We start from the raw sequence: 23,807 nt of genomic DNA on the forward strand, positions 1-23,807 counted from the left end.
TTCAATACTTAAACAATTTATAGCCCGTATAAGAATTGTAAAACAATGAGTTGGCAAATACATTAATTTGAAATAATTAAACATAAGATATTATGGATAAATAAAAGAGTCAGTGAATTAGTTTTATTGTTAGATTTGTAAGAATACGGACAGTGAGAGGGGTTGGAATGAAAACAAGAATAAGAATTAATTTCTGTTCACAACTCAAAAAAAAAAAACCAAAACCATTGAAACAGAGTTTTAGCATTCCGTTGTAAGTGAATGTCTTAATTGAAATTTAACAGAGATTCAGCGATGGTGAGGAAGTCGTACAATTGTAGTTCTTAAAAATTCGAGTAAACTCAACGCAACAGTTGAACCCGCTCTTGAACCCAGAAAAACAACATCGACGCAAAGCAGCATGGCGGTGAATGGTTATGTTTACTTAATAAAACAAGCGACAATGGCACTTTATCGATTTTAGTCCGCTTTCCTGTTGTTTATCATGAGTTTACGCGCTCGGTTGAGGAACATCACGAGCGACGAGGGAGTTCTGATCTTGGACGGCGGATTAGCAACCGAATTGGAAGCTCAAGGTGCACAACTGCAGGTAAATATGACACCAAAAAAAAAAATAAATAAAATTTCACGTTATTTATGACTACAATCCACAACTAAAGAATCAATATTTACAAAAAATTACTTGACACGTGTTTTTATATCTCTATCGTAAAATAAACCCATTTTCTTTAATATCGTGTTTGAAAATGGATAATCACGTAAAGATAATTATGTAAGTATATTTATTTGGATAAGGATTTATCAATCATTTAGTTAATTAATATTTTTAAGTGGTGATTGTGACAAAGACAAAAGCATAAAACAGAACGGATATGCTAAATGATAACGCAAATATTAATATATCAATTCAGTCATTTATTGATCAATTGATTAGATAATTAATTAATCAATAAATGACAGATTAATTAATTAATTAGGTGATCTTGTGAGCAAATACTTGACTTTTGCGTGAGCTTCAGCCACTCCGGCACGAGATGGCGTCGGCGAACTTCACACTGATTTGAGTCACGTGCAACAACAAACGGAACAAATGCTACAAATTCCACTTTGGTACCGTATATGCGCAGGGAGATCCACTTTGGAGCGCCGGGCTGTTGCACAGCAACCCTCAAGCGATCAAAGCTGCTCATCAGAGGTACTGCGTGTCCAGAGGGTTAATAAAAATGTTACCGTCGGTTCCAATTACCTGACATGTCACCAGCTTCCTTCAGAACGGCGCTGACGTCATCACCAGCGCCACCTACCAGGCCACCGTCCGAGGCTTCGTCCAACACTTGGGCGTCACTTGCGACGCCGCCAGGGATTTGCTGGCGTCCGGGTTTCGCCTGGCGGAAGAGTCCGCGAGGGCGTTTGGTTCTCGCCGGCCGCCGCTGGTGGCGGCGTCGGTGGGGCCCTACGGAGCCTTTCTGCATGACGGCTCGGAGTACCACGGCGGGTACGCTGAGAAAATGGACATAGAGGTGAGATGCCACCGAGTCGCACCTCGAAAGAAACGTCGTAACGAGGGCTTTCCAGATCTACGATAGAATCGTTGGATAACATGACATCCTCAAAATACCTTAACTACTTTAATCATCGTAGTTTACCTTGCCTCTTACTTTCACTGGATTCAACTTGAGTTGTGCGTCCCAAGGAGTTGAAAGCTTGGCATCGGCCTCAACTGGAGTGTTTGGCGGCGTCAGGGGCGGACGTCTTCGCCTTGGAGACCGTCCCCAGCGTCAAGGAGGCAGCAGCGCTGGCAGAGCTGCTGCGGGAATTCCCAAACTGCGACGCCTGGATCTCCTTCTCTTGCAAGGTGACGGCAGACCGACCACCGCGAATCGTCCCGAGTGAATTAATCCGACGTCCCGCCGCCAGGACGGGACGCGTCTGTCGGACGGGACGCCGTTCCGGGACGCCGTCCGTGCGGCGGGCGGGTCCGCGCAGGTGCTGGCGGTCGGCGTCAACTGTTGCCCTCCGGAGTGGGTGGAGCCTCTGCTGAATTCGGTTGCGGGCCTGAGGAGCCCCGAGAGGAGGTGGGTGGTGTACCCCAACAGCGGAGAGGAGTGGGACAGCCGACGGGGGTGAGTAAAGAGATCAAAAAAAAAAAAAGTATGTATGTATAGTTAGAATGTTTCCCAAAACAAGCCCCAGATCAAATTTCATTTCACAAATTTGTTAACGAGGGCTCGATAATGATGTAATCCGGCATAATCGTGAAAATTTTAAATCAAATTAATTTGCAAACAACCGTATTGAGCCAGAATATCGTCTGTTATTTTGTTAATATTTTATTACACACAGGATGACAAAATATCCCAAATACAAGCAACGGGAATTTATTTTGTATAAACCAAGTACTATTGAATCCAAACTAAAAATACATCTCAAAATATTGCAGGAAAATTCTAATTATTTTCAACCTTGCTTTGTAGTTTAAGGTAGTTGTGTTTTAGAATTTGAATCAAGTTTTTCGTCATGTACATTTTGTTGAAGATGGCAAACATCAGAGAAAATGGTGATACCGGCTCTAAGTGGCAAGTGGATCAAGCAAGGGGCAGCTTTAATCGGTGAGATTACTTTTTATTTTTAATTGTGCCATAAAGCTTTACATCTGAACAAATGACATGAAATCCTACCACAAATTGAAGGTCTTTGTGAGGGCTTTCCAGGTATGTCATCCTTTCACCAATATGCGCATATGAATATGTCATCGGGGGGGCACGGTGGCGCAGCTGCAGAGCGTTGGCCTCACCGTTCTGAGGACCCGGGTTCGATCCCAGCCCCACCTGTGTGGAGTTTGCGTGTTCTTCCGGTCCCTGTGTGGGTTTTCTCCGGGCACTCCGGTTTCCTCCCACATCCCAAAAAATGGAACATTACCGTAATTCCCGGCCTACAGAGCGCACGAGGTTATAAGCCTCACCCAGTACATTTGTAAAGGAAATACCAATTGACCCTAACCCACACCTGTGTATAAGCCGCAAGTGCCCACATTGAAACACGAGATATTTACAAAGAAAGATGGTACACAGAGAGTTTAACCCTAGCGCTAGTACCACGCTAACCGGGCAGGTTAAAAAAAAACACCGGTAAAAATCATTGAGACACAGCAGTAACATGCCAGTGCAAAAAAAAACAAAAAAAAAAAACGGTAAAAGTCACTTCCTTGGCAGATATATTCCAACGGTCTCTTACCATTTTCCGCTTAAGTGCCCCCTTGCAGCCGTTAGAAAAATGCAAAAACTAGCCTCATCACTGCATAGACCGCAGGGTAGAAAGCGGGTGAAAAATGTTGCGGCTTATAGGCCGGAAATTCCGGTAATTGGACACTCTAAATTGCCCATAGGTGTGATTGTGAGTGCAGCGGTTTGTCTCTATGTGCCCTGCGATTGGCTGGCGACCAGTTCGGGGTGTACCCCGCCTCCTGCCCGTTGACAGCTGGGATAGGCTCCAGCACTCCGCGTGACCCTTGTGAGGATAAGTGGCTAAGAAAAAGCATGGATAGATAGATGAATGTCATCAGAAAAATGACAAAATAATGCAGGTTATGGGCAATTTGACTCGCAGCAGAACCACACGAAGTCATACAGCAAAAAGATATTTCTTGATGAGAACTTACCAGATATTGTAATTTTATGTTTTCAATAAATGCATACATATGAAAAATCACAGTTTTAGGTCATATTTCACAAAGGACAGGGTTATTAATCTTAACCATAAATCGACTCGCAAGAAATATATATATATATATATATATATATATATATATAAAAAATGACTCAAATTATGGCTATTGTTTTTGTTTTTAATTCCCACATGATATAATCATAATTTCCAAACTGGTAATGAGTTTGCAACAAATGTACTGAGACTTCAAAATAAGAGGCCATGATGATGACTTTTGAAATATGGAAGGAAAGACGATGGACAAAGAGAACATTGTACAAGAGTTGAAGTTTATTTACACACTCAATTCATGAAGTCATTACGTAAGAAAGTTTTTTTTTTTGTTTTTTTTTTCCCCCCTCACCACAGCACCAGGATGAAATTTGAAAATGCAAAACTTGAAAGCATTTCTCATCGTTCAGGGGGTTGCTGCCGCGTTCGTCCGGAACAAATCGGCGAGCTAAGACGACGCTTAAAGGGACGCCACCCGACGGAAGAAGCAGACTTGAAGACGGAACGCTAAACATGAAGCTTCCCCCAAAATCTTCTATTATTTTTTTTGAAATCGTGAATATCAATGAGAACTGAACATGGATGTGAATCTCAAATGTAATACGCTACGGAATCAAAAGATGAAAAATGGTAAAGCCATGTTTTGGAGAATAAACGTCACAACAGCGGTATGTGTAATAATATGAAGTTCCTGCATGTGTATTAATCCGCCAGTGGAAATAGTCCCCACGCGTCGCACGGGCGTCGTCCCGCAATCATTTCCTTCACTCTCGTGTCGTTTGGTACCGTGTTCAGTCGGAGTCGTCCTCGTCGATGTCACTGGCGTGCGAGCTCTTCTGTCGTTTGTCTGCGGTGTTGGGCAGGTGCCTCCAGGGGGCGTCCTTCTGGCTGCCCGTGCTGTGCGAGCGTTCCAGCTGGGCGAGGCGCTCGGTCTCCTCCGCCTCGCTGCCGGCGTGGCGCAGGTTCTCCAGGTTGAGGGCCCAGGGGCCCAGTTTTTGCCAGTTGACCCGCTGAAAGGCCATGATGCAGTGCAGGTTGCCGCCCACCTGAGGACACGCGACAGGGTCTTAAATCTGTTTCCGGTAAACCATAATTTCCGGCCTACAGAGCGCACCTGATTATAAGCCTCACCCAGTACAGTAAAGTAAAGGAAATACCATTTGGTACATACATACGCCGTACCTGTGTATAAGCCGCAAGTGCCCACATTGAAACCCGAGATATTTACAAAGAAAGACGGTACACAGAAATAGTTTTCAAAGTTTTAATACTTTAGCTTAGCTTAAGATAGCAACAACACTTGTAGAAAGAACAGGGCTGGTTTAAAAAAATAAATAAAAATACAGCGGCAACTACACACTAGCAACACTGTAGCACAGCACTAACAGGGCCGGTTAAAAAACATACCTAAATCACTTGAGACGCAGCAGTAACACAGCAGCAACACGCTAGCACGGCGCTAACACCCGCGCAGTGCAAATGTTGCGCTAACGCTAGCGTGGCGCAAACAGGGCCGGTTAAACAAAAAAGTACAGGTAAAAATCAGAGAGACGCAGCAGTAACACGCTAGCGCATCGCTAACAGGGCCGTTTAAAATAAAACATACCGGTAAAAGTCACTTCCTCGGCACATATATTCCACTGGTCTCACTCTTACCTTTTCCGCTCGAGTGGCCCCTTGCGGCCGGTAGAAAAAATGCACAAATTACCTGCATCGCCGCATAAGCCGCAGGGTTGAAAGCGTGTGGAAAAAAAAGTCGCGGCTTACAGGCCGGAAATTACGGTAGGCGAAATTAATGGTCTCATCGTGAGCGTGACCAATTTGTAACTATTTCATCTATATATAGCCTGATGTGATAATTTACTTTAAAAAAAAAAAACAACAAAAAACAAGCCGCTGCCTATTAAATTTAATGTACGGGGGTCATGTATTTATTTCCAACAACGCACCAAAATACCTCAAATTATAGGTCTTCAATCACACTCCAGGTGTGTAATTATTTAGTCAATATTCCCTCAAATGATTACATATATATATAAAAATAAGCATCCATGCATCAACTTTGACAGCTAATGGGGGTCATAAATAAAAAAGTGAATCATTGCAGAGTCAAAAATAAATTTGCAACAAAGTAGTACGTGTCATACCTCAATTTAGGTCTTGATGAAGAGTTGCCAAACATGTAAATATCTTCTCATTAAACCTTCGCATGACGTCACTGTTTCAAATTTCGAACGGTAACCGCGGGTCATCAATCATTTTGCAACTAGGTAGTTTGAGTCATACCTCAAATTAAAGTTCTTGAGAAGTGCATCACGAATACGCCGAGGTATGATGATGTAATTACACCCCCCACAAAAAACAAAGCGTGGTTGTAACAAAGTACTAATAATTGTATTTGAAATGAAACGGCCTTGGTTCGTGATATGTTGTCACTATCTCCCTATATGGTGACCTAATAATAATAATAATAATAATAATTATGTGAGGAGTAAGAGGAAAGGATGTACCTTTTTCGTGGTGCGCCTCTGGATGCCCTTCTCCGTGTGACGGATGTCCAGGTACTCCGGATTCTGAGTGTTGAGGTCGGTGACGATGTCCACCCACCTGCGCGACAGCGGCCGGCCTCAGACGAGAGCCAAACGGAAGCGGGGAGTGGGCGCGGCGCTTACTTTTTACAGTGGATGGCCGCGTGCTTCCTGCTGGGTTCTCCGATCAGGATCCAGTGTTCCGTCTCGTTGGTGGGCAGAGGGCCCCTGGAAAGTACATCGTCGGGGGCCATTTTTAAACGTGCAATTTTGTGACGTCCTTTTTCCAAAGGCAGGCATCAGATTTCTACTTTGTGTCGCCTGTAAAGTACTTCAAAATGTGCCTTTCGCAGGAGTAGTGAAACAATCATGTTACACAAGTCTGACACATCAAAACAAATAAATCATGAAAGCAATTATATACCGTAATTTCCGGCCTACACAGCGCACCGGATTATAAGGCTCACCCAGGACATTTAGTACATACATAAGCCGCACCTGTGTATAAGTCGCAAGTGCCCACTTTGAAACAAGAGATATTTACAAAGACGGTACACAGAAAGAGTTTTCAAAGTTTTCATACCTTAGCTTAACATAGCAACAACACGATAGCATGAACAGAACATGGGGGGGGGGGGGGGGGGGGGGATCACTGAAATCCGGCAGTAACACAGCAGCAACATGCTAGCGCTAACAGGGGCGGTAAAGAAAAAAAAAAAACACCTAAATCAATGAGAAGGCTGCAGTAACACAGCAGAAACACGCTAGCACAGCACTAACAGGGCCTGTTAAAAAACAAAAACGTACCTCAAATCACTGAGACGCCGCAGTAACACAGCAGCAACATGCTAGCACAGCACTAACGCAGTGCTAACAGGGCCGGTAAAAAAAAAAACAAAACAAAAAAAAACATACCGGTAGAGATCCCTGAGATGCGGCAGTTACACAGCAGCACCACATTAGCACAGCGCTAACAGCCGGTAAAAAAAAAAAAAAAAAAAAAGATACCTGTAAAAATTACTTAAGACACAGCATTAACACAGCAGCAAAACGCTAGCAGAGCACTAACACTAGCGCAGCGCTAACAGGGCCAGTAAAAAAAAAAAAAAACATACCGGTAAAAGTCACTTCCTCTGCACATATATTCCGCCGGTCTCACTCTTACCTTTTCCGCTCGAGGGCCCCCTTGCGGCCGTTAGAAAAAATGCACAAATTAGCCGCATCACCGCATAAGCCCCAGGGTTGAAAGCGTGTGAAAAAAGTCGTAGTTTATAAGCCGGAAATCACGGTAGATAAAAATTGGATGGATAGATTGATAGAATGGAGCTTAATGTAACAAAGCAAATGTAGCATTCCTTCTTTAAAAAAAAATACTAAAAAAGTATGATGCATTAAAAGTACTCTCACAAGCACACTTGACAAAATGTAACAGTGTAAATGTAGCGTGTTACTTCATGACCTGTAGGCCTTGGCTGCTTTGAAGGGCGTGGCCTCGAAACCGAGGGGGCAGCAGTAGTGGTTCTGGCAGTGGTACACGTAGGCCATGGAGTCGTCCCTCAGGCCTAGCGTCAGCTTGGCCAAGGCGCCCTCCGCCGTCTCTCCCGCCGTCTTGTGTTTCCCGTGCGGCTTGTACAAGATGTACGAGCAGCCTCGCACGCGGAAGTGGTCGTTGATTTGCCGGAACCATCTCGGGAGAGGGCAAGGGAGACCGGAACTATAAACACAACTAGATGCAAACGGACTCACTGGGACTAGCTGTAGCTACGTTTCTTTGTCGGCGGAGAATACAAAGCCGCACGAACAGTACTACCGTAATTCCCGGCCTACAGAGCGCATCTGGTTGTAAGCCTCGGTACACAGAAAGAGTTTTATGCTAGCCCGCAGTAAACTCTTGCTGTGTACTGAGTCTTATAACCAAGAGTGCTAACGCTAGCGCCGCATCACCGCATAAACCGCAGGGTTGAAAGCGTGTAAAAAAATAAAAAAATCGCGGCTTGTAGGCCGGAAATTACGGTAGTACTTTTTGTAGGTGCTAACATCAAAATACTAGCAGCCATATATTGTTTATCCTTTGCAAAGAATCAGTACTCTTACATAAGAGTAACTATTGAATTGGAGTACAAGACCAGTTCAGGGTGTGGTGTGCCTTTCACCCAATGTTTGCCGGGATAGGTGTCGGCCATGCGGCGACCCTTGTGAGGATAAGCGGCATGGACATGGTATTTTGAGTTATGAACGTGGTCACAGAGAGTTAAACTCGCATCTCAAGGCGGCGCTGCCATTTGATGGCGCACCTACGCTAAATTGAGGCGAGGAGCTTTAGCTTTAGCTAAAGCCAAACCGTAGCTTTGTCCAAATAGAAAAAAATGTTTTGCTGCCATCTTGTGGCCAAGACAGGCAATTAGAAATCTTTCAATCGGATTTTGACACCCTAAGTTTTTCCTCAAGTAGCCTTATTTTTAAAAATGTCTCACCGCATGAGCGTCGCGTTACCCGTGAAGGGCCCGAACTTGATGTCGTCGAAGGGCGGCTGGTAGCCCAGGACGTGCAGCGCCTCCTCCTGGGAGATGGGGGGCAGACTGGCCAGAAAAGGCAACAGTTAGCGTGTGACCGCGGCGACAGCGGCGCCGCCGCCGACGACGGCGTTCACCTTCCTGCGCCCAGAGTGCTGTACAGGAAGTTCCAGCAGGACACCAGCGACGAGATTCCGCACGACGTCTTGTACTGCGGCCGGCTGATGCAGTACCTGGCAACGGACCGCAAAAAGACTTTTCAATGCGATTCATATTAAACTGCGAGGCCTTCGAGAATCACATTAAACAATTATTAGAATTATTACGCAAAACATAGCAACAAAGAAATAGACATGAATACAAATGCATACACTGGACAATAAATACCGTAATTTCCGGTCAATAAGCCACAACTTTTCTCCACATGTTTTCAACCCTGCGGCTTATGCGGCTAATTTGTGCATTTTTTCTAACGGCCGCAAGGGGGCACTCGAGCGGAAAAGGTAATAGTGAGACTGGTGGAATATATGTGCCGAGGAAGTGACTTTTACCGATATTTTTTTTAAAACTAGCCCTGTTAGTGCTGTGCTAGCGTGTTGTTGCTGTGTTACTGCCGTGTCTCAGTGACTTTTACCGGTATGTTTTATTTTATTTTTTTTTTCAAACCAGCCCTGTTAGCACTGTGCTAGCGTGTTGCTGCTGTGTTACTGCCACTTCTCAGTGATTTTTACCGGTATGATTTTTTTTTTTTTTTTAAACCGGTCCTGTTAGCGCCGCACTAGCTAGCGTGTTTCTGCTGTGTTACTGCCATGACTCGGTTTAAGAGTGAGACCGGTGGAATGTATGTGCCGAGTAAGTGACTTTCACCGGTATGTTTTTTTTTTTTTTTAACTGGCCCTGTTAGTGCTGTGCTAGCGTGTTGCTACTGTGTAGCTATCGCGGCTGTTTTTTTTTTTTTTAAACCAGTCCTGTTCGTGCTACCTGTTGTTGCTATGTTAAGATAAGCAAAGGTATTAGAACTTCGAAAACTCTGTGTTACTGCCATGACTCAGTGATTTCGGTTTAAGAGTGAGACCGGTGGAATGTACGTGCCGAGTAAGTGACTTTCACCGGTATGTTTTTTTTTTTTTTTTAACTGGCCCTGTTAGTGCTGTGCTAGCGTGTTGCTACTGTGTAGCTATCGCGGCTGTTTTTTTTTTTTTTTTTTTTAAACCAGTCCTGTTCGTGCTACCTGTTGTTGCTATGTTAAGATAAGCAAAGGTATTAGAACTTCGAAAACTCTTTCTGTGCTAGCATGTTAATGCATTGTCTCAGTGATTTTTACCGGTATGTTTTTAATTTTACAAGCCCTGTTAAGCGCGGAGCTAACGTTAGTGCGGGACTAGCATTAGTTTTAGCGCAGCATTTTCGTTAGCATTAGCAATAGCGCAGCGGCTCTAGCGTTATACTCTCTGTGTACCATCTTTCTTTGTAACTATCTCGTGTTTCAACGTGGATACTTGTGGCTTTTACACAGGTGTGGCTTATGTGTGTACCAAATGGTATTTCCTTTACAAATGTACTGGGTGAGGTTTATAATCCGGTGCGCTCTGTAGGTCGGGAATTACAGTACTTGAAGAAGAAGATTTACCATCGTCGGAGGTCGAGGACTTTCCTCTGTTTGACGTCCTCCAGCGAAGGGCGAAGCGGGACGTCCTGAAGGTTCCTGCTGGCTCGGTCCGGCTTCATCTTCTTGCTGGTGCACTTCTTCACGCTGCCTTAAGGGGGCAAAAAAAGAAATCTTTGTTCATGAGCTCAGATTTTGAATGAACCTTTTTATAAGAAACGATGGCGGCACTGCAAAACCTTTATCAAGTGTAGACAGCCATCATAAATGATTGTTAAAATGGAATAGACGGGCCCTGTCAGATGTAAAGGAGATTTAAAAAAAATAAAATCAAAATTGTTTTGGTTTGTTTTTTTTCTTCTGGTTTATGTCAATCAATTCAATCAATAAAATGATTAAAATGTATTGAGTGTGCAGCCTAATTTTTTAGGCTTGGAACGCATTATTTCTTTTTCCACTCCACACAAATATTTATTCGGTTTTCGAACAAATCACTTCCCGAACCGCCTTCTGGAACATATTGTGGCCTAGAACCGAGGCTGTACTGTAATTATTTCAACCTTTACTAATATTTTGTATTTCCTGACTAAAATAAATTAAGAAATTCTATAAATATAGGCAATAAAGCTATATTAAAAAAAAAAAAAAAAAAGGATTCTTTCATGAAAAAAAAATTTGCAGCTTTTCAATAACCGTCTTTTTAAACGCTAAAGAACGGTCATACGCTTCCTCTTTTTTTTTAAGAAAAAAAAGTCATAAGCTGAAGAAAATGAAGTTCAATTTTTGAGGGAAATTGCAAAATAGTGTAATTTTTAAGGGAGGAATCAAAAATTTCATGAACGTTATTATAATCATCCAAAAATATTTAAATGTTTCAAGAAAAAAAATTGTTTCAGAAGACGGTGAAGATTTAAAAAAAATCTTACATAGAAAACATTTAAGAGGAAAATGTCATGAAAAGGTAATGAGTGAATACTTAGCAATTTTATTTTAGTTTAAGTAAAAACAAAATTACTCAAAAAATTTTGTATTCTATCAAGAAAAAAAGTCATATATTGATTTTTTTTGTAGGACCTAATCTTAAAAACAAAATCAATTTTTGAGGGGGAAAATTCCAAATGTTCATGAAAAATAATTTTTAATTTAATTAGAAAAAAAGTTAGAATTTTTCATCCATCCATTATCTGAGCCGCTTATCCTCACGAAGGTCGCGGGAATGGTGGAGCCAAGAGTTGTAGGGGGAAGCTCAGACTCCCCTTTTTCAAAAAAAAAGCAAAAACTAAAAATGATTTATCGAACAAATCTGATTCTTGGAGAGGAATAACATCCATATTTCTTCAGAAATCTTTGGGCAAGGCGGCAGCAATTTTTCCCGTCATCTTACCCGTCCTAATTTTGCGAGTGAGCACTGCCTTGAAATCGGCGGTGTCGATTTCCCAGGCCAGGGTGGTCTTGCCGTCCCCGCCGACCGTCAGGTCCTCCATATCGCAGTCGGCGTCGGAAACCAGGCGGGCTCCCGCCGACCGACCCGGCCGGAAGTCTCGGGCGGAACCGTCGCCGTCGTCCTGCTTCCTCACCGCCCGGTTGAGCAGCGCGAAATCGGAGCAGACGGTGTAAAACTTCTCCCGGGAGTGCGTGACGGGGAAGGCGCGGGGCAGCTGGAGCTCGCCGCTGGACGCTCGCCGGGTCGCGGCGTCGTGGGCCAGCGAGCCCATCAGACGGCGCTCCTCTGCCTCCATGCCGACGGTCTGCCGTTGCGTACTTGACGCTTCTGGCGGACCGACGGGTCCTTCTGACGTGTTGAGCATGGACGAATCACTGAACCTGAGAAAATCTCAAAATGTGAAAAGACAGAAATGGATGCCTATCGACACAAATAAATATTATTATTCATGTTGTTGCCATATTGTACTGAGCGGCAAGGGCATTTCATTTTTTGCCTGTTATTTTTTAAAAAACATTTAAAACTCTCTCAAGTGTATCAAATTTAAAGTACTGCAGTAGTACTAGTGGGATGCAAAAGAATGGATAGGTTTCCAGTGACGTCACTACCACCCTGAGACCAATCGGATGAATTAAAAATAGAAAAAAAAAATTGACACTTCACCTATCACCTGTGTCTTCCGACCTCTATGACACACAAGATGGCGTAATTGGAAACTTATCCATTACTGCCCAGGTACAGTTCTACTTAAGTTTGAAGCCCCCCAAAAATTGCAATTAATCTTCAACAAGTGTATTTCTTAAAATAACTTTTTTTTTTTTTATAGTTCGGGACTTTCACATCCAACACATTTTAATATAATAAATATTCAAAGTTGCGCTCTCCTTCCATAAGCGTGATGCTAAGAGAAGCAACACAATGTACTGTACAGTATAACCTTTCACCAAATCATATTCATATGAACAATAGTTTCATTGTTTAAATAAATGAGGGAAAAAATACATATTTTACCTTTAGTATTGGAGACGGCTCCAGGCTACACATCAGCTCTGGGGGGGAAAAAAAAAGGCAGGCGTAAGTGTTCCACTGTTTTCGTTATAAAACGGACTCGTATAAAATTATGATTATTCAGTGGGGAAAAAAAAGAGATAAAATAAGAGAGATAGTGATAATACATTAGCAACATTAGCTTTTGTCGGACAATTATCGATAGAAGCCGACACTTCCGGATTAGCAGGACCGGACTGACCCATTCTCAAGCGTAGGAGTCACTTAAAATGCTAACTACACAAATAAGGAATTGAATACCAATATAATCACGTGGACATTAAATGTGACGATTTATAAATTTATATTAACTTGTTTGAACTAAAACACTATATTCGCGATCATTTAACATCTTCAGGTATGCTCTCGCTTCTGGAATGATTCCGCCCACTGGATCCAATCAAACCATCCCGCCTCCACCGAGAAGAGCGATTCAAAGTCCCCTCGTACCATCGGAAAAGTGACAACTCATTTTCCTGCGCTTTCGCACCGACTGCAAAAGGATAGGAAAGATGTCCGAGAAACTGCTCATCATCGACACCGACTGCGGCATCGACGACGCCCAGGCCATCCTGATGGCCCTGGCGGCCCCACACGTCCGCGTCCTGGCCGTCACCTGCGTGTTCGGGAACTCGTCGGTGGACAACGTGTGCCAGAACGTTTTGAAAGTGCTTGCAGTCGGGGAGCGAGGACAAGTTGGGTGCACTCACTCATTTTACATCTGCATTTCATTTTTTCCCCCACAGGTATTTAAAAAAAAAATGGATAAAAATCCCTATACATTTTAGGGAAAAAATTACATTTCTTTGCAAGGATTTATCTTTTTATTTATTTCCTTTTGATACATTTTTTTTCATTCATTCCTTTAAGAAGACAGAAAACTCACAAAATTGCTCAACTTAGTATTTCTTTAAATTAATTTTCCTCCAAGAAAACACATTTTCCAAACTTTTTTGGTGGGTTGACAAAATGCATTTTTTAAAAGTCAGTTATATATGGATTTATTGTCATTTAAATAGATTTTTTTAAAAAAAACTTTTTTTTTTTTTCAGAAAAAGTGTCCACATTTTTTCAAGTAAAATTTCAAGTGAGGTGTCAAAAAATAGACCACTGTTTATCATTTTTTCATGTTTTATTTTAAGCCAAAATAAGTCCAACTTAATTTTTATGACAATGAAGTTGCCTTTTATTCAAGAACAAAAATTACAATTTGGGGTTAAAATGTTGATTTTTTTTTTTTTTTTTAGAAAAAGTATCTAAATTTTCTAAAGTAAAATTTCCAGTTAGGTCTCGAAAATAGACCACTATGTGTAATTTTTTTATGTTTTATTTCAAGACCAAATAAGTCTCCAACTTAATTTTAGGACAATCAAGTTACCTTTTATTCAAGAACAAAAATCACATTTTGGGGTTTTCTGAAAAAAATAAACATTTTTATCTTTACTTTAAATTTCTAGTGAGGTGTCAAAACTAGAGCACTATTTATCCTTTTTTGTTTTATTTCAAGCCCAAATAAATCTCCAAATCAATGTTACGACAATTAAATTACCTTTTATTCAAGAACAAAAATTACACTTTGGGGTTAAGATCTAGGTTTTTATTTTTTAGAAAAAATGTCAACATTTTTTAGAGTAAAATTTCCAGTAAGGTGTCAAAAATAGACCACAATTATATATATATATATATATATATATATATATATATATATATAATTTTTTTACGTTTTATTTCAAGCCCAAATAAGTCTGTAACTTAATTTTACAACAATGAAGTTACCTTTTATTCAAGAACAAAAATCACATTTTGGGGTAATTTTTTTTTTTTTTTTTTTACAAAAAGTCAACATTTTTGAAAGTAAAATTTCTATTGAGGGGTCAAAAATAGACCACAATTTATCCTTTTTTGTTTTATTTCAACCACAAATAAGTCTCCAACTTAATTTTATGACAATAAAGTTACCTTTTATTCAAGAACAAAAATCACATTTTGGGGTTAAAAATTGTATTTTTTTTTTTTTTTTAGAAAAAAAACTTCCAAATTTTTTTAAAGTAAAATTTCTAATTAGGTGTCAAAAAAAGACCACATTTTATATATATATATATAGAAATATATATATATATATATATATATATATAGGTTTTATTTCAAGCCCAGATAAGCCTCCAACTTAATTTTACGACAAAGTTATCTTGTATTCAGGAACAAAAATTTGATTTTGGGGTAACATTTTTTTTTTTTAAAGGAATGATGTCTTTACCTCACAAGCTCTTATTGCGGTTCTCCTCTCGGCAGATCCCGGTATTCCGAGGTTCCACGGGGCCTCTTGTCGGGACCACCGCCGACGTCCTCTGCGACCATTTTGGCACGGACGGCCTCGGGGATGTTTTGGAGGAAAGGTACCCCCGGTGGGAGGAGAAAATCCCGACGGAACACGCGGTGAACGCCATGCTACGCCTGGTGGCGGAGAACCCGAAGCAGGTAAGCATGGGGTGGGGGTGGGGGGTGGGTGTGGGACTTAAGGGTCATTAAAATCATGGCTTTGATGGGCTCAGGTGACACTGGTGGCCCTGGGGCCCCTCACCAACCTGGCGGTGGCTGTCAAGATGGACCCGACCTTCCCCGGAAAGCTGAAAGAACTTTACATCATGGGGGGGAACATGGAAGGTAACCAAACACCCAACTGAGCTGTTTTTGCGTGACGTGGATCTGGTCCCATAGGTCCAACTGGGTTGGAAATGGACTTTGGCCCAGTTTTACAAATTAGGAAAAATGTCGAGAACTAAATATCGATTTCAACCAGTACTCATTTTGATATGCCCTTTCTTTTTCACTTAACCATGACGAAAGGGCTTTTTTTCCCCGCCTTTCATGACAATCTGATACACATTTCTGATCTTTGCATTTTGTCTTTGTAATTTTGTGCCCAAGCATTGCGTTCGTTCTCGTGACTTCACGCTTATGCTGGTTTTTAGCCATTTTTGGGCACGGTTTAAGTTTGTGTGTTTCCCGTTTGTGTTGTCTGTATTGTCTTTGTGTTTGCATGTCGCATTTTTGTGCAGATTGTTTTTTGCGCATTTTTCCTCGTGTTTTGCGTTCCTGTGCCAACTTTTACTGTTTTGTATCGAGCTCGTGCAGCTAAGTCACCAAATCACGCGACTGGCCGGAAGTGCCGGTCAAACAAAGCATTCTTCAACGCTAAGTCGATTGGAGACGACACGAAAATACGTCTCACAGAGTTTTGTCCGATACCGTTAATCATTTAGAAGGTGGTGATAAACGAAGGTACGTGGACAAATGAGAAAAACTCGGCATAGAGGACCCATATTTAATGCCGAAGTCGATGTTTTTGCTGATAAGAAATTGGACATTTAACCCGCTTCCGCTTGTTTTGGACGACTGGATCTACACATGGATCTGGAGAGTAATTTACACGGAAGAGTTTGAAAGCGTAGAGAAGTCTGGTCGCATACAAATACTTCGTGGCTGGATCTGTTCTCAATCAAGAATGAATCCCACATAGCCATTGAGCCACTCAGATTTTTTTCAATACAAATACCAATATTTAAATAAATGACCGCTGGTTTTACACAAAGACAGCGAGTCGGCTCCCTGTACACGGAAGCGAGTTGCGGCCACACGGACTTTGGTAAACTTCTCTGTGACAGACGTTTTTTTTTTCTTTTTTTAATATAAACATGCATTGTTCTCTAATGAGTCCAATGAGCATTTAAAAAAAAGAAAATAACCGCTGGGATAGGCTTCAGCCCCCCATACACGGAAGCGTGTTGCGGCCACACGTTAACCTACGTAAACCTCTGTGTGACCAACAGTTTTTCCTTTTTTAAATATGCATTGGACTCATTTGAGAACAATGCATATAAAAAAAAAAAAAAAAAAAAGTCTGTCGGGGAGAGGTTTACCGAAGTTTAATGTGTGGCCGCAACACACTTCCGTGTACGTTGGAGATGACTCCCTGTCATTTTTTGTTGTTGTTAAAATGCAGTTCTCAAATGAGCCAATTTGGCATTATAAATACTTCGTAATTTGAGATTAAGAATAATTCCTACCTGAAATGAAGTGATCGCTACACAGTCGTGTGTATTTGGATGGGCACCATCCATTACGTTTAATTGCAGAAATCAATCGATATTTTCTGGTCTTTTCAGCTGGTATTCCATAGAATGACCTCTTTGAATATTTGTCTCGTCTGTTGTGACAAATCAACGGCACAACAGGCCTCGGGCGTTGTGAATATTCTCCTCCGGTTCGATGTCCGCCACACTGTCTAGCAGCTCTTTTTGACCGGCAATATGGCGCCGTGAAAATGGTGACGTCGCGTGCACGAGCTCCATAGATGTTGCGTGTGTCTGTACACGTTTTTGTCATCGGTTTGTATCATTCCAGGGATCGGAAACTTGACTCCGTGCGCAGAGTTCAACTTCGGTATGGATCCTGAGGCCGCCTACATTGTTCTGGAGGAATTCTTGTGCCCGACTTACTTGGCGTCGTGGGAATACGCCTGCAAAAACGCGCTGTCGTGGGTAAGCACGTGACAGAACCTACGCAACGAATTCCCCTGTCAACTCTGACGAGCCTTTGAGCCATTTATGCACTTTTTAAAAGCAGCACTGGTCTTGTTTGCGGGTGCGCATTTTCCATGAAAATAAGACAATCTTAACAGCACAGCGATCAAAAGGTAAATATAAATTCATTTTGCTGCTGGAACGGATTAAATGATATTTCCATTTGTTTCAATGGGAAGTATTTCCTTGGTTTGCGAGTGTTCACTTCGAGAACGGGGTTGCCGAACAAATTCAAATCCTAATTCGAAACTGCACTTTCTGCGTTTAGGAATTCTTCGAGGAGCTGACTAGCCAAGACACGGCGCCGTCCCGCTTCATAAAGACCATCACATCCCGCTGCTGGGACTACTCCCGGGAGGTCCTGAGCAAGGAGCGCGACGTTTACTTCGGGCCGGGCTTCGTCTCGTTCGACTCGTACGCGGTCTCGGCCTGCGTGGATGCCGGCGTGGTGGCCGAGAGCGTGCGCTGCCCCGTGCGCGTGGAGCTGCAGGGCCCCATGTGCCGGGGCATGATGGTCCTGGACCGCGTGGGCCGCCTGAACAAGAAGCACAGCGTGACCGTGTTCACCAAGTGTCACAAGGAGAAGTTAGCGCGTCTGCTTTTCCAGTCGATACGCCGCTACGAGGCCGGTGCCGGAAAATGTATACCCTGAAATCAATTGACACTAGTTTCCACATTTATCGCAATAAGCTACCGCAATTTTGCAATTGGCTGGCATGTTTATTCGGGGTGAGGCCTCCATTTTGAAAATAAAACTGAGCCACTGAGAATTAGAGTGGGCTAACTCCTTTCCTGAAGCGCACAAATGAATAGAGGAATAGTTGTCAGATGTTTAGCTCGTATACCTGGACATTTACGAGACTTTTATGAATTAATTACCGGGAGAAATGACTGGCTTAGACAGACGGGGATCACACTCCTCCGTCTCCCTGGTAAGGTCTATTCAGGGTCCATCGGGAAGTCGAATCTCAGATCCAGGTGGGAGTGATGTGGTTTTCGTCGTGGCCGCGGAACAGCGGACCAGCTCTACACCGTAGGATCTTCGAGGGTGCACGGGAGTCCGCCCCAACCAGCCTACATGTGTTTTCTAGACTTGGAGAAGGCGTTCGACCGTGCCCCTCAGGGACTCCTGGGGGGTTCTTCGGGAGTATGGCGTACAGAGCCCCGATACTGGCTGGTCGGTCCCTGTACAACCACTGTCAGAGTTTGGTCCGCATTCCCGGCAATAAGTCAGACTCATTTCCGGTGAGAGTTGGACTCCGCCAAGGCTGCCCGTTGTCACTGATTTTCTTCACAACTTTTATGGACAGAATTTCTAGGCGCAGCCGAGGCGTAGAGGGTGTCCGGTTTGGTGGCCTCAGCATCAGATCTCTGCTTTTTGCAGATGATGTGGTTCCGTTGGCTTAATCGAGCCGCGATCTCCAACGCCCACTGGAGCGCTTCACAGCTGAGTGTGAAGAGCTATGGTCCTTAGTCGGAAAAGGGTGGCGTGCCCTCTCCAGATCGGGGATGAGATCCTCCCCCAAGTGGAGGAGTTCAAGTATCTTGGGGTCTTGTTCACGAGTGAAGGATGAATGGAGCGGGAGATCGACGGATCGGTGCAGTGTCTGCAGTGATGCGGACTTTGTATCAGTCCGTTGTGTTGGAGAGAGAGCTAAGTCGAAAGGCGAAGCTCTCAATTTGCCAGTCGATCTACGTTCCCACCCTCACCTATGGGCATGAGCTGTGGGTCATGACCGAAAGACCAAGATCCCGGATACAAGCGGCCGAAATGAGTTTCCTCCGCAGGGTGTCCCGGCTCTCCCTTAGAGAACGGGTGAGAAGCTCGGTCACCCGGGAGGGGCTCAGTGTCGAGCTGCTGCTCCTGAGCATTGAGAGGAGCCAGATTAGGTGGCTGGGGCATCTGATTTGGATGCCTCCTGGACCCGTCCCTGGTGGGGAGTTCCGGGCATGTCCAACCGGAAGGAGACCTCGGGGACGACCCAGGACACGCTGGAGAGACTATGTCTCTAGCTTGGCTTGGGAATGCCTCGGGATCCCTCCGGAAGAGCTGGAAGAAGTCGCCGGGGAAAGGCAAGTCTGGGTATCCCCTGCTGAAGGTACTTCCCCCGCGACCCGACCCGGAGAAGCGGTAGTAAATGGAGTCAATTAGTAAATACCAAGACCCAGGAGCTGCTGTGCTGAAATCCTTTAATGTAATTTGCTGACAAATCGAGGTCCGGTACAATACAAACCTCCAACTTAAGTACTTTTGGGACTTTTAAAACGGGGAGCCTTTTCATTAGATGTCAAATCACAGCCGAGGTTGCTGTTCCAATCAAAAGCTGCTGCGCAACTGGCCAAATGTCCAATAAACCAGTCGTTGCGATAAAACTATGAAAAATGTTTTTCTTTTTACTTTTTAATACTGAACTGAGATTCTGCGTGGCGAACCAAACTTCCAGCCTAACCAGCCGTAACGTCTCATTTCGGAGGGGCAAAGGGCGAGCACCTCTGTTAAAACAAATAAAAGTATCGGCCCCCCGTGAATAAAAAGCGTCGGGGAAAAACTAAACGCAAAGAGGTTGGCGAGCGATCGAAACTCTTCTCGTCGCGCTCGAGAAAAATACCGCGTCGGGACGCCGCCTCAAAGTGCCGTTTCAACTGGCGTCCTCCGAGGAACTGGGCCAGGGCTCCGAGCTCCGCCGGCTCAGCGTGGGCCGCCACACGCTCCACGGGTTGTACGTGCGGCTCATGTCGGGCGAGTGGGCGACGCCGGACATCAGGTGGTCCGTCAGAGTGGACGCGTTGGCGGCGGGGGAGTAAGGGCGCAGGGACGACTCGGTACTCGTCGACCAAATGGAGTTGCCGAAGGTGGCGCTGGCGGACCACGGGTTGTGGCTGCTCCCCAGGAGTGACTGCGACGCAAAATGGGGGAAAAAAAAAAAAAACTTGATTTACTGGCGAGGTGGGGGGCAAAGGGGCAGAGTGGACAGGAAGCATCTTACTGAGGTGGGCGCGGTGGGCGAGCTGGAGCTGCTGGGCCAGGAGTGCAGGGTGTCCGTGATGGGGATGTCCCAAATGGACGACGACGGCACCGCGGTGAAGTCGGGCCAGCTCGGCTGAGGCTCCGACGGCTTCGCGAGGCCCATTCCGCTGAACACTAATCAACGAGCGGTTTCAAGAATAAAGACTTTTAAAATAGGGAAACACAACTTTGCCTGCTGTCGGAAAATGTAGTCCCCGTGCAGGGCAGAGATGAAAGCGTCGCCGGGAATAGTTTTCTAAATTCAAGTGGCTCGAATTGACCGGCTCAAATTATTTTCTCCCAATGGTGGATTGAAGAAAAAAAAAAAATGTTCTGACACGCGGAAAATCATCGCCGGCGCCGATGTTGGCTGACTTCGTGATGGCTGATCACAAGTTTCACATGCAGATGCACATGCAATAACAATGATGCTTTTCACACGCTTTCAACCCTGCGGTTTATGTGGTGATGCGGCTGATTTGTCCATTTTTCTAACGGCCGCAAGGGGGCACTCGAGCGGAAAAGGTAAGAGCGAGACCAGTGGAATATATGTGCCAAGGACATGATTTTTACCGGCCCTGTTAGTGCTGCGCCAGCGTTAGCGCTGTGCTAGGATGTTACTGCTGTGTTACTGGCGTCTCAGTTTTATTTGGCGGTAAATTTTATTTTAACTGGACCTGTTACCGCTAGCGCTAGCGAATTACAGTAACTTTGGAGTTTTTGGAGAATAGTACTTTGGAAGAGGGGGGAGGGTCGTGATTCAAAAAATGTCATAATCCTACATGAAATGTAATATTAGTTTGTAAAAAAAAATTCCCTGTTTTCAGTCATACATTTTATGAGATTTTTTTCCCCTCATTAAAAAAAAAAAGTCATAGTGAAGTGGTATTCCCTTTTGCAAAAAATCAGATTCTTTTGAGGCTGTAGTTGTATTTCTACACAACAAAAGATTGTGAATCTTGCAGGATTCAATCCACCAAAATAGTTCCAAGAGCAAAGTTGTATTTTGGATGCACCCCCCTCCCACTCCCTCCAAGGAAATAAAAACAACAAGGTGTGTTTGGACCGCACGCATGAATTTGTTTGTCGACCTGCGCGAGGCTTTACCTCCTGTCAAGTTGAAGGAGTTGCTGGGCCCAAAAGCGGAGAAGGAGTTGGCCGAGTGGAAGCCCGGATTGCTGACCGCGTCGACGGAACTCCAAAACCCTGAGCTGCGACCCGAACAAACACACGTTGGGATTTCTGTCTGCCTGCCGTGATGCTTCTCATTGTCCTCACATTACCCGTCTGAGCTGTCGCTCTCCACTGACGTCTTGTGTATCAGACTCCTGGATTGGCCCTCGATCCTGCCCGGTCCAGAGCCCCCTGGTGGAGACAAATATTTTGACATTTACACTATTTAACCCCCCAAAAAAAACATGACTAAATGAATGGAGGGACAGTCAACATGAAACAAAAAAAAATCCGGTTTTTGCTCCTGTCCCGATACACTATCAGATACAGCTGTGGCTCATGTAGTCTGTGCTATTATAATCTGCCTGGATTATAATTATTATACATATAAAGTCTTGTGAACATTTCCATGTGTGATGTACCGTATTTACCGGACGACAGCGCCCACCAGATAATAAGCCGTGCCCACTCTACGCTACGCAGTGTTGGCGCGGTTTGCTTCTTTGTTGTCAATTCTTCACAGTTTTCCACTTTTTGTCTCAGGGTTAAGGGCCCCCGTCCCCTAATCTGGTTTGAAGACCGTTACTTAATAAAAATTAAAGCACATCAGCGTCCCTCGGCTCTTCGAGTCTCACCTGGACTCTTGTCGTAACCGGCAGCCACAGCGGCAAAGGTGGGGTTTCCGTTTTTGCCGGGAAGCGGCGTGGAGCAGCACGCTTTGCTTCCCGGAGCTTTATTGTGGTTCGAGTCGCTGGAACAAAACCAGAGTTTAAATTGCGGACCGCAGAGAGATGAGCTGTCGTGCGTGGGCGGAGCTCACCTGGTGCTGTTGAGGACGCTGCTGTAGCTGCCGCGCGGCAGGAGGTTGGGGGAGGTGGGCGGCGGAGAGCAAGCGCCCGCCGTGGACGATCGCTTCAGGAAGGGGTCTGCGTTTAACGTCTGGAGGGAGAGCTGCTGGAGACTGTCTGCTTCTAAGCATTAAAAAAAAAAAAAAAAAAAAAAGACATAGCACTACATTTTTACATTACATTTAAATAATTTCCAGAATAGCCCTAAGATCAGCCTGTTATTGGGAGGGCTGTCTGGTCTTATGCAAACAAACAACCTCGACCACCGCCTGATGCAGAGTGTTACAATGCTAGCGTGGATCCTAAGATAAAGATAGCGGCAAACTGACACCGAGGTGGAAAGTTTGCCCTTGAGTCTTTTAACATGTTTGCCAAACAGTTACTGGGCAACATTATTACTTCGGCAGCAGACATTTTTATTTTACATTTCTAAGAATGCACAGGGAGCTCCCGGGCTGAGCACAAAGTCCTATAAAGTAAAAGTAAAATCATTACTCACGTTTTCCCAGTTTTAAATTGATCTACTATTGGCCATCGGAATAATTAAAAAAAAAAAAAAAAGCCATATTCCCAATATACGCATGTCAAAATGCAAAATACCGGTGCCAATAATCAACCCAAATTAAAGTGTTTTTGGATGGATAAATTCTCCAAGTGTTATTATAACACCACCCTCAATCAAATTTGTCCGTCCATGATTCAGTAGCTACCTGAGGAGAGTATTGCCGTTTTATTTTCTGCCCAGTGACAAGCGGACTACATGAAACCACTTTCATATCAAGTCACCACCCTCATCAGGTACAGACTGTTTTCGACCACGTGACTACATCCGGGGCACCCGGCCATGTTGGATGGGTTCACTCGACTGACGCGCCGTTCACTCTTGTACTTTTACATACAGACCGGGGTTACACAAATGTTTGTACGACTGTTAAAAGTGACGCATGATGGCTAAAAAGACTTTGGAAAGTTATCGGGTCTCATTCGATGTCGTTTCAAGAAACCGTTACGATAAGAAGTGTGCTTTGATTGACAATATCAACCCGTAAGCCTTGAAGAAACACAAAAGGAGCAAGAATTTTGAACTGTGGGCGTCTGTAACCTATCCAGACATCGCCCACTATCTCCTCTTCTCGACGAGCGCTTATGCCGTGGACCAACTAAAGAATTGCAAAGGTCTTTAGGCCTAGAACCAATTCATCCATGGCTGCGTGGCAATTTGAATATGTACCGCGTGATTACAGTCAGCGGTGTTAAATTGTGTAAATTATTATTTTCGTTTTTGTTACAAAGAGTGCGAGAGAGAGGTTCGACCGGGACGAGTCCCAAGTGGAGCCCGCA

General features: G+C 44.0%; 4 protein-coding genes across 11 annotated transcripts in view; 2 read left to right on the top strand and 2 right to left on the bottom strand.

Moving 5' to 3' along the window:
* The first annotated feature begins 9 nt into the window (after positions 1 to 9).
* Positions 10 to 4,264, top strand: zgc:172121 (uncharacterized protein LOC337599 homolog). 2 transcript variants are annotated; one of them, XM_061826175.1, is made up of 7 exons: positions 10 to 589; positions 1,128 to 1,195; positions 1,262 to 1,520; positions 1,694 to 1,855; positions 1,918 to 2,123; positions 2,536 to 2,609; positions 4,075 to 4,210. In XM_061826175.1, the coding sequence occupies exons 1-7, from the start codon at positions 485 to 487 to the stop codon at positions 4,083 to 4,085; spliced, it is 885 nt and encodes a 294-aa protein (XP_061682159.1). In that variant the 5' UTR covers positions 10 to 484; the 3' UTR covers positions 4,086 to 4,210. The 2 variants fall into 2 exon arrangements, with proteins under 2 accessions (XP_061682159.1, XP_061682158.1); XM_061826174.1 differs by having other exon boundaries at positions 12 to 589; positions 4,128 to 4,264.
* On the bottom strand, positions 3,977 to 13,408 carry LOC133504036 (basic immunoglobulin-like variable motif-containing protein). 6 transcript variants are annotated; one of them, XM_061826167.1, is made up of 10 exons: positions 13,306 to 13,408; positions 12,820 to 12,857; positions 11,749 to 12,188; positions 10,389 to 10,515; positions 8,896 to 8,991; positions 8,720 to 8,824; positions 7,705 to 7,932; positions 6,390 to 6,473; positions 6,228 to 6,324; positions 3,977 to 4,763 (listed from the first exon to the last, which is right to left on the bottom strand). In XM_061826167.1, exons 3-10 carry the CDS (start codon positions 12,170 to 12,172, stop codon positions 4,509 to 4,511), a joined length of 1,416 nt encoding a protein of 471 aa, XP_061682151.1. In that variant the 5' UTR covers positions 12,173 to 12,188; positions 12,820 to 12,857; positions 13,306 to 13,408; the 3' UTR covers positions 3,977 to 4,508. The 6 variants fall into 6 exon arrangements, with proteins under 6 accessions (XP_061682151.1, XP_061682154.1, XP_061682149.1 ...); XM_061826170.1 differs by lacking the exon at positions 13,306 to 13,408 and adding an exon at positions 13,117 to 13,237 and having other exon boundaries at positions 11,749 to 12,198; XM_061826165.1 differs by lacking the exon at positions 13,306 to 13,408 and adding an exon at positions 13,117 to 13,236.
* si:ch211-201h21.5 (uncharacterized protein LOC555526 homolog) lies at positions 13,368 to 18,213 on the top strand. The gene is made up of 5 exons (XM_061826173.1): positions 13,368 to 13,550; positions 15,148 to 15,333; positions 15,408 to 15,519; positions 17,260 to 17,396; positions 17,707 to 18,213. Exons 1-5 carry the CDS (start codon positions 13,368 to 13,370, stop codon positions 18,088 to 18,090), a joined length of 1,002 nt encoding a protein of 333 aa, XP_061682157.1. The 3' UTR covers positions 18,091 to 18,213.
* Positions 18,214 to 19,611: 1,398 nt separating this feature from the next.
* Positions 19,612 to 23,807, bottom strand: part of tmem131 (transmembrane protein 131) — a 39,024-nt gene continuing 34,828 nt past the window's right edge. For both annotated transcript variants that reach the window (XM_061824792.1, XM_061824791.1), the window contains exons 36-41: positions 22,439 to 22,589; positions 22,254 to 22,369; positions 21,729 to 21,810; positions 21,553 to 21,656; positions 20,426 to 20,580; positions 19,612 to 20,335 (exon numbers count right to left, since the gene is read on the bottom strand). In XM_061824792.1, the coding sequence (XP_061680776.1) occupies positions 20,078 to 20,335; positions 20,426 to 20,580; positions 21,553 to 21,656; positions 21,729 to 21,810; positions 22,254 to 22,369; positions 22,439 to 22,589 (866 nt within the window). In that variant the 3' untranslated portion in view covers positions 19,612 to 20,077. The remainder of the gene's footprint in view (positions 20,336 to 20,425; positions 20,581 to 21,552; positions 21,657 to 21,728; positions 21,811 to 22,253; positions 22,370 to 22,438; positions 22,590 to 23,807) is intronic.

Source organism: Syngnathoides biaculeatus, chromosome 7 (assembly GCF_019802595.1).
Source record: "Syngnathoides biaculeatus isolate LvHL_M chromosome 7, ASM1980259v1, whole genome shotgun sequence".
NCBI lineage: Eukaryota > Metazoa > Chordata > Actinopteri > Syngnathiformes > Syngnathidae > Syngnathoides > Syngnathoides biaculeatus.